The sequence below is a fragment of the Ostrea edulis genome, chromosome 5 (genome assembly GCF_947568905.1).
Source record: "Ostrea edulis chromosome 5, xbOstEdul1.1, whole genome shotgun sequence".
In the NCBI taxonomy this organism is placed as follows: domain Eukaryota; kingdom Metazoa; phylum Mollusca; class Bivalvia; order Ostreida; family Ostreidae; genus Ostrea; species Ostrea edulis.
This window is the reverse complement of record NC_079168.1, coordinates 89,545,455-89,555,372: the sequence shown is the minus strand read 5'-3', so window position 1 is coordinate 89,555,372 and position 9,918 is coordinate 89,545,455. Positions and strand designations below refer to the sequence as shown.

The 9,918-nt window shown below is 34.9% G+C and overlaps 1 protein-coding gene across 1 annotated transcript in view; it reads left to right on the top strand.

Annotated features, from left to right (window-relative positions):
• LOC125650602 (uncharacterized) overlaps positions 1–9,238 on the top strand; it is a 14,582-nt gene extending 5,344 nt beyond the window's left edge. Inside the window, exons 6-10 of the mRNA XM_056139232.1 lie at positions 1,768–1,815; positions 2,795–3,069; positions 3,350–3,553; positions 7,688–7,847; positions 8,251–9,238. Of these exons, the coding sequence (XP_055995207.1) occupies positions 1,768–1,815; positions 2,795–3,069; positions 3,350–3,553; positions 7,688–7,847; positions 8,251–8,900 (1,337 nt within the window). The 3' untranslated portion in view covers positions 8,901–9,238. The remainder of the gene's footprint in view (positions 1–1,767; positions 1,816–2,794; positions 3,070–3,349; positions 3,554–7,687; positions 7,848–8,250) is intronic.
• The last annotated feature ends 680 nt before the right edge of the window (positions 9,239–9,918 follow it).

Sequence of the window (9,918 nt, the reverse complement as noted above, 5' to 3'; positions counted from 1 at the left end):
AAATCGGATAAAATCTGACAATGGGAATATTTTTAGACTTAAATGTTTTAGTAAACCATCGATATTTTGTGGTGTTTACAGCACGCCTTACACGCAAAGGGGAGTAACTCAACTGTGACAGTCATCGAAATAAACATATACACGACGATGCATAACTTCATATGCTATTGATCACAGAGTGAACAAGTCCGCTGTTTGGTCTGTAAACATATGTCCCCTCCCGTAAAACAACAAAAGTTTTGGTATAAATTGCTAACTGACAAATTTATTATGCCTGCAAAAAGGAATTTGTGTTTTACGAGGGGGGTGGGGGGTGGGGGGGTGGGGGTGGTTGTGGTTGTGATGTTTTAAAAATATTTCCCGTTTTCCATTGATTCCTATAGTGAAATAAGTGAACCCAAATTATAGAGTTATCTCTCTTTCTTTTGTCAAATAAATCAACTTTTATGAAAATTCATACAAATATCTGTATTGACATAAACTGAATCATTTAAAAATGATAACTTTTAGAAATTGACCAGAAGTTAGGCGGCGACACAATATTATCGTGAGGAGTTCTTCATTAATTTGGTTGATAGTTCTTTGTAATCAGAAAACCGATTCTTAAAAACATCTACATTGTATATTAATTTTCCCGAAATTTTGTATGAAAATTCAGCATTTTGGCCAATAGTTCAAAATTCTGATCCATAATCCCTATCAGAGACATGTGTACATGTAAAAGAGATAACGAACTCCCTCGGCGGCGTGTTTGTCGCTTAAAATATGTGACGGTCCCAACTATAAATTGTTAATTAATTCCTATTTATTGGTTTGACAAATCTATGTTAAATCTTAAAAGGTTATTTCACTCCTATCATAAACTGGAATCGAACATAACAAGTTTTAAAATTATTTGATGATTTTATGATCAAGAAATATATCTTTAACTTAAAAGTAGGAAATCGTATCCATTTCCTGAAATTTAGCCGATTTTGACGAGTTTGAGTGTTGTCTTTTGAAACTTCACTTTCATTTTACTTTGAAGTGATACATCTTCTGAAAATATTGTATCTCGAATGTTTTAGTGATAGGATTTGGAAGGTTTGAACTTGATTTCTTTCATTCTTTTAAAAGTTGGTATACGTAATTAATATCAGTGCGTGCATTTTTAACGAAAAATAGGGGACTGCGAGATAATATGAGTATAGTTGCTAATCTCTGTCATATCTCGTATGTCTGCCCCTACATTTAAAGTTCCAACTTAAAGGCAAAACTTTTTAAATTATGTGCAATCTAAAATTGACAATACTCCTACTACAGGTTCTTTTGAACTCTCAAATTCCATATGATGAATTTTGCTGTATATTTAAAAGTGTAAAAAGGTAATTTTTTCTATTTCCAGTCTACTAGCATTGAACTTTTTATATCCACATGTATATTGTTAGAAACCATGAGTTTGTATTTATTTCATGTTTTGATTCTTGTTGCTTATTTTGTATTGACAAACAATATAGAGTTTATGTAAATAAATCGTTATTAAATTTTAAGTACAAATAGATCAAGTTTAACACAATGTAGCGCAATAACAAACACTAGGACCCCAGTTTTTCTTTAAAATGTCATAATTCTCCTCCCGTGTGGAAATCAGTTACATCCTACCCCAAAAATTGACAATGCTCCAAAACTCAGGGGCGAACCTCCTTGATGAACTACCTTTTGCATCATCATGATAATAACAATCTATCTTTATGTGGAACTGAACAGCATTCTTTTAATTTGATGTAGGTGAGAATGACACGCAGAGAGAATCAGATCATCTCCTCCCTGAAACAGGCAAGTACCGCCATCATTCAAAAGTGAACAGGAAAATGAGCAAAATTCAAACTATTATGTCTACTCTCTAAGCACTCAACCTTATGACAAACGAGATTAATTCAATTTTTCTATCGTCAGCTTTCCATATTTGTGTAGCAATATTCCATCATATCACCTGGATATGGTGTTTATATCTCTCAATTGATTCGATACGTGAGAGCATGCTCTGCGTATGTTCAAGTGTTGAATCTAACCAGGCTGCAGAAAAATAGGTTGATGTTACTGGTGTTTCAACGGTCTCGCTTAAAGTAAGAATTTCGCAAATTCTATGGTCGTCATAGTGATCTAATTTGGAAATACATGCTACCATTGGGTCAAATGCTGTCTGACGTTTACATAACAATTGTTAGGCACTGATTCGGACTACGGATTTCTCCGTTTACCTGTTCAAAATATAGAGTTCACGGCGGGTGTGACCGATCAACAGGGAATGCCTATTCCTCATATGCACCTGATTTCCATTTCTGGTATAACCAGGGGCCCAGTTTTCCCCTTTTCTTAATTTGTATTCTTTATACGATTTATGAAAATGATCATTATTTGTCACCTTCATTTGCTCATTGCGTCAAAATAGAGACATTAAATAACGTTTAATTTCACGATTAAATCCAAAACAGTGGGGGAATATTTTTTGGAGTTATAGGGAGGGGTTATGCATTTCAAATTTGTACATCAAAGTCCCTTCTTTTGTAAGGAATTTTTATTACAACCAACTTGAGACAAAAATACAGTAAAACTCGCTTATAACGAACGCATTTTTAACGAATTAATGCTTATTGCGAAGTGATGTTTATTTACCTATGGGATAAAGTAACGAAAATTGTATTGAACTAATAATTATAATTAAGTGTGTTTTGCTGGCCCTGGGGGTTCGCTATAACCATGTTTCATTGTATATCAACCCATGTATTATTTGTTTTGTTTGTATCATTCAAAGCTCCCACGAAAGAAGAAAGAAACACCTGCTTTGCTGCCATACAAATAGGTGAAAGATACTGCGGATTTGCCTTTTCCAAAGGTGATGACCCGGCACGAGTACAATTAAGTACTGCAGGATCTCGAACAACTACGAGACTGTTACTGCACAAAGGAAAAGGAAAAGGAAGCAAGGTTGATGTAGAAATGTTTGGCTACGACGCTCGTGAGACGCACATTACTAAGGGAAATTCGTCCAGCTACATCTACTTTGATGAATTAATTTTCATAGAAAAGGTATCATTTGCTTTTAAGAGATAGAAAAATGAAATATGATCATAAAAAGTTGGATCTGAATAAAAAAAAAAATTCTACATGTACACTTATTTCGAGAATCTTTCGCTACTTTCACCAGCTGTAAGTACCACAAAAGTTGACATATGCATAGCGTTTAAGGCAATTATTTGATTTTAAATATTGTAATTTTAATGTTATTATGCCCTTGAAGTTTGATTATATATATATATATATATATATATATATATATATATATATATATATAATTTTCCCCATTTAGGATGACAAAATGTACATCAAAGACAGTAAAGGAAATGAGCACGATGCAGAACAAATATACCAGGAATTCATTAAATGCCTTGTAAAGCACGTAAAAGATGAAGTTTCGAAGGACGTGGCCATTTCTAACACCGAATTTATTTTTACTGTGCCCGATCATTGGGATGAAAAGAAAATTTCACTCATCATGAAGATAATCAAAGAGGTATGATTTTATATACAAAGCAGATTCAAATGGAACTAAACCAAACCAAACAACCGTTGAAAACAAAGCGTAGTTACAATTTATAAGCAGTTACATGGAATATAGATTCAAATTCTTCATTGTGTATAGTTGAAGATTGTTTGTTTATTGTTTTACGCCATTTTGGCATTATTACAGCCATTTTACGGCGGTTAGCTAACTGAAATATGTTTGGTTGTGAGTGTTGGAGTTTCTCTGATGGCCCCCAGTGATCCTACTCTTTTTTTGAAAATTAGGGAAATGATATTTCACGTGCCAAGGGGGTTGTGATCATTGACATGGTGTACCCTTTAACGTCCCATCCGACGGACATAACAGTTAAAATAGGTAAAAATACATATCATATTGTGTATATAAACAGTTATATATTGTTCAAGAGAAAGACTGTTGTGGTAAACGTATAAAGTATGTTAAATCAACTCCAAAAGGATTCTCCTTATAATTAGTAATGCAAACAATCGCATGAAGTTTAGGTTGTAAGTTTTCAGTGTGAGCCCTGGGACCTGGATAATCGAAAAATAGGCATACAATTCACTTACTAGATTATTTTGAAAATGTTCTTGATGATAATAGCAAAAAGGTTACAGTTTATCTAAATGATAATAATGATATGCAAGTAATGAGTATGTGGAGTCGGGATACTGTTTTATATAATATAATACATCTAGTATATTGTTCAATTTATATCCTCGGGGATCCGGGTTATATTAGGTCCTCAGTACCCCTTGCTTGTCGTAAGAGGCGACTCAATGGGGACGGTCCTTCGGATAAGACCATAAAAACCGAGGTCCGGTGTCAAAGCAGGTGTGGCATGATAAAAATCCATCCCTGCTCAAGGGTCGTAAGTGCCGAGCATAGGTCTAAATTTTGCAGCCTTTCACCAGCAATGGTGACGTCTCAATATGAGTGAAAAATCCTCGAGAGGGACGTTAAACAATATAATACTAATCTATCAATCAATCATGTAGGACTCTGTGGTTTCTTTTATCTCGAGTAATGAGGATGTTCAGAAAGGGTATTTGGTTTTTATTCATATACATGTACATCAATTCATTCATCACAGTATGACATCCTCGTCCGTTTATGTCTGAATGGTAATGAAGTTCAGCCTATAGGTTAAATTCTGGAATACATCATTGGAAAAAGTATGCAAACATTCTCATGTAGTGTTATGGTGTCACAAATAATGTCTTTCGGCAAAGCAGGATTATGTTCAACTATCAGAGCAAGGTACAGGATGGTTCAGGTGTGCTTATTGGTCCACGATCATTTCGCGTGACATTCATGGATTCGAATGAGCATCTGTGATACTAGAAGTCAATGACTTAGTGTGTATGAAAGGTGAATATATAAGCAATAGAAAATAGAGAGTTCGGCAAACACGGATTCCTGGATATACCAGAGGTGGGAGCAGGTGCCTAGGGAGTAGTAAGCATCACCCGCCGATTGGTAACACCCGCCGTGATCCCTATATCTTGATCAGATGAATGGAGTCATCCGTAGTAAAAGTCAGTGTGCCAAGATTGAAGAACGGTCTAACAATCGGTATGAAACACATCAGACAGCATTTGACCCAATGATAGGTTGTATTGGTAAACTAGATCGTTATAACGACTATGGAATTTGCAAAATGCTGCCTTTAAACGAGACTGTTGAAACCCCTTAACTTGTTTGTCAGTAGCCTGCCTCGATTTAAAAACTGATCATACACAGAACAAGCTCTTGAGTGTCGAATCAGTTGAGAGATATATCAACACGATATGCAGGTGATAATGGAATATTGCTACATAAAAGTGGGAAGTTGACGATGGAGAAGCTGAAATCATCCCATTTGTCATACAGTTGAGTTGTCAGTTTGCCATTAATGTCTACTTTCAATAAAATATCTAAGTATGAAGCAAAAGTGGATGACTCTACGGTGTCTTTTATTTCGAGTTCACAGGAATATATCGAATTGACATATTAATGAAAAAATTAGCATCGTTAATAGATAAAACGTCGTCAATATATCTAAATGTCGAATTGAAGGCCACGGTAAGAGATTTTTCTTCTCACGTAGAAGTTTTTAAAAAATAATTTCTGCTTCATATGAATATAAGAACAGGTTCGCTAACAAAGGAGCATAATTCCTGCCCATGGAAATTCCAACTATTGGAAGACCTGAAAACCAAAGACTACGAAGATATTGTCAATAATGAACTCCAGCTTATTTTTAATTTCAACTTCAGAGTACTTGGAATCAAAGTTACTGTGGTGTTTAAGAAAGTAATTTTTAGATGACTAATCAATAGATATGAATATTTCCGTTTTCAATTTTTGTTGAAGAAGAAACTGTCTATAATGTCAAAAAGTGTAGTCTTTAATTCATCGTGAGGAATGGTCGTGTAAAGTGTTGAAAAGTCATACGTTTTGATGTTGTTGATTTGAGAAAAGCTTTGCAATTTCAAATTTACTAAAAGTTCTGTAGACTTTTAAATATCCACTTTTGATTTACACCACTTCTTGCATATGTATTGGCACAATACGTTTGAAGTTTCTCCTTCACAGCTGTTTATATTTTCGTGAGGAACAAAGATATAGGCTTGGTAAAACACTTACTGGATCCAGCAATGTATATTTATTTGTAAGGGGTTTTATGAATTTTAAGAATCCAGTATAGGTACGGTAACTCAATACATCTGACCCATTAACTGGGATATTAGATATGTCTAAATCTAAAGCATGGTTTTGAAGAATTTCATCTTTTGAAAGGGCAATTGGCGTATAAGTACGAAGAGTGGAATTAATGCCAAGTTCGTTTAAAATATAATCGTAATAATGAGCTTTACTAACAAAGACAATGTTGTTACTAGTTTTGTCAGCTGGAACCAAAAATATTCCTTGCGTAACCTATCTAATTCTTTTATCACTTCTGGTTTACTAAACACAGAAGGATAGATGGTAGGTACTTTTGTTTTGATATGTCTAATACGATATTTTGATATTCCTGTTACACTTGTAATCCATTCTGACAATGTATCAAGTTCTTCTTTTTCATATTTAGCCCATCGGCTCGCATAATCTTTGACAGAATTCATAATAGAGATGAAGTTCTGTCGCCAATTGAAACATCGAGGTTCTTTGTATTTAGGACCCTTTAGAATAAGTGATTTGAGGTCCTCATTTCAACCCTATCAACATCACCAGTAATGACATGCCCAGCTGGACTATAATTGAATGAAGACGAATATTAAGAACACGTAGGTGAATTAAGTATAAGATAGGGTAAATCTAGGCACTGCAATTTTGTTTATAATTAAAAAGTTCCGATGCAATAGTAGAAGTATATTTGTAGGAAATATAGGGTATAGACTTGAACTTGAAATAAGTTGGAATACACGACCGGACTCTTTTATAACGAAGAATGTTACTTATGTTGACGGCATCTATTCCTTTCTTTGTAAGTTTGAGCTTAGGGAAATGGCAGCATGATTCGGAAGTAATATCATCCATGACCTGTATTTTTTTTATAAAGAGCCTGTGATTGGCAACATCCATAATCATAGAGTTTAGTCTTTATTCAGGTGTTGAAAAATCCAAGTATAGACTAGCTGCTTCTTGGAATAACGTATGTAAAATTCTCAATGGAACAGAATAAAGTTTTGTATGAATATGCTGTGGACCTAATTGTCTGTTGACATAAGGTAAAAGTGAATCAAACGTGATATCATTTATACTTGGTATTTTATATGAACGATGTCCATGACTGCGTCTTTGAGTATTGGGAAAGAGTCCCATCACATTCACGTTATTTACTTGTGGACTAGTTAAATTTCCCACATCACATGCATTATCATTGCATCCATATGGAAATGCAGTACCTAGGGTCCTGATCCATTGATTTTCTCGTTGTCTACAAAAAGGGGTACTTAATGTTGGACTATTTGTGTGATGGTGATCCCCCCCCCCCAAAAAAAAAATCCTACCAGTATTGTCTCGTTATTGTTTATATTCATGAAGGAATATATATCGAGCGACAAGTATCCTCGGGGACAGACTGTCCACCAGCAGAGATAAATATGAGGATTGATATACTTGATATTCAATGTTTTTCAGAATGTTGAGGGTGGAGCTCGGGCAGAGATACTGAATGCTTGCTTGGCTGTGTCACCCTTCTTACACGAAGTAAAGGAAGAAGTCCTGTGTCATAACTTCAATGTAAAAAACTTGTCGTTTTTTACTGGGACTGAATATGCAGTTTTGAATATAGGATCCTGTGAGTTTTTAGAAAATATTGTTTGTTTGGTACATGTATATGAGTATGCGTTTCCGAATTAATTCAAATTTAGATAATGAAAATATATAGAATGCTTTTTTTCTAGTATCTAAATTATTCATATGGTATGGTGGTGGGTTAGTGTCATAACATCAATTTATAGGTTTAATGTTCTATACTATGTTATCTGAAGATTCAGTAGTATCTTTAGATTCCTGTGCATGTGAACTGAAAACATAGTTCATAAAACATATCAACAGAAATAGACTTTTTACTGTTTACATTGGATGTTTGGAGAAATGCAGACAATAAATAAATTCATCATCGATGTATACAGCTTTTTAAAAACTACTTTAGTGACCAACCTGACTATACAACTTGTAAAGTTGATATTTCTTTCCAGATTGTTGTAATATCAGCATTTTGGAAGTGAAACAGGAAGGATATCAGACTGATAAGATAGTGCAAAAGTCTTTCGAAAAGTGGAATAGTAATTCACCGGAAGAATGGTTTTTGAAATTTCTCTCGGATATAGTTGGCAATGATGTAATGAAAACCACAAGGGAAAAGTTTCCCAAAATTTACTTTTCAATGTTACGTGACTTTGAAGTCTGGAAAGAAAATGTAGCTAGTAATAGAAGAGGCCATGGGATTGACATATCTATTTTGCCAGATTTTGTGGAAACAGTTGAGAACGATAAACGTTCAACCTTGGGATCTCTGATCAAAATTTCCGCTTACGCAGATTCAATGAAATTGACGACAGAAGGTGGGTCGCATAAACTAAGTGTGGACAAGAAAGTGATCATACAATGTTTTTCTGAACTTGCAAAACGAACGTCAATGCTGGTGGAAAAACATATCCTCAACAGACCTGACGTGAAATGTGTCTGCATGACAGGTGTTTACTCAAAAGTACAAGTGGTTCAGGATTCTATGAAGAAATGTTTCGACCGACGAACTGTCGTAATTCCATCCATCCCAGAATTAGTCGTTGGAAAAGGAGCTGCCTATCATAGGTATACATTGTATGCTAATAATGTAATGGGGTGAAGGTGCTGAAGAAGTGAAGAAAACCAAACTTTACTTTAAATCTTGTGATTTGTATAACAGTGAACTTGTGACTTGTATATCAGTGAACTTGTGACTTGTATATCAGTGAACTTGTGACTTGTATATCAGTGAACTTGTGACTTGTATATCAGTGAACATGTGACTTGTATATCGTATATCAGTGAGCTTGTGACTTGTATATCAGTGAGTTTGTGACTTGTATATCAGTGAACTTGTGACTTGTATATCAATATAAACCCATGCATTATAGAAGCTAAAGCATTTCTGTACATACTTTACAAAAGTCTGTATTAAAAGGAGAATATTTACATTCCCAACTCTTTTCTTTGTTATAATTCTTTGAAGCTCCAATGTGTTAGTGTCCCCATACAGTACATCAGCATGTGAATATTTTATATCGGTTGAGCATCACTGAAGAGACATTATTTGTCTAAATGCGCATTTGGTGCATCAAAATTGGTACCGTATAAGTTTTACATATTACTTGCGTGGAAATCAGCAACTTGTCATGACGTTAGTGGGCGGGGGACTATGGAAATCAACACTGAATGCCACGTGTATTTCGTTTTGTTTGATATATAGATTTTCATTGTTGTTTCAAATTTAAGTACAAGGTTGTTAGTATGTGATGCGAATTGTCGCGATTTCTAATGTAGTTAATCACGTCACATAGCCTACACAATATACCCGCAGAAAATGATACAGGATATGACGCATGAAAGACCCTGCGCGGGTTTGAATCCCGCTCGCGCCGGTAAGTGCGAAAGTTTCCCAGTTTACTTGCTGAAGGTCGGTGGTCTCTTCCCAGATACATTGTATATGGGTTCTCTCTTCCACCAATGAATACTAGGCGTCACCAGATAACTGAAAAATTGTTGAGTGTGGCGGAAAACAGCAAAACAACCAAACAACCCTATTCCTAAAGAGAAACACATACGCCGAACTCTAATAAGATTTTGATGTGAAAACTTTTCATGTCTCTTGAATATTGAATATC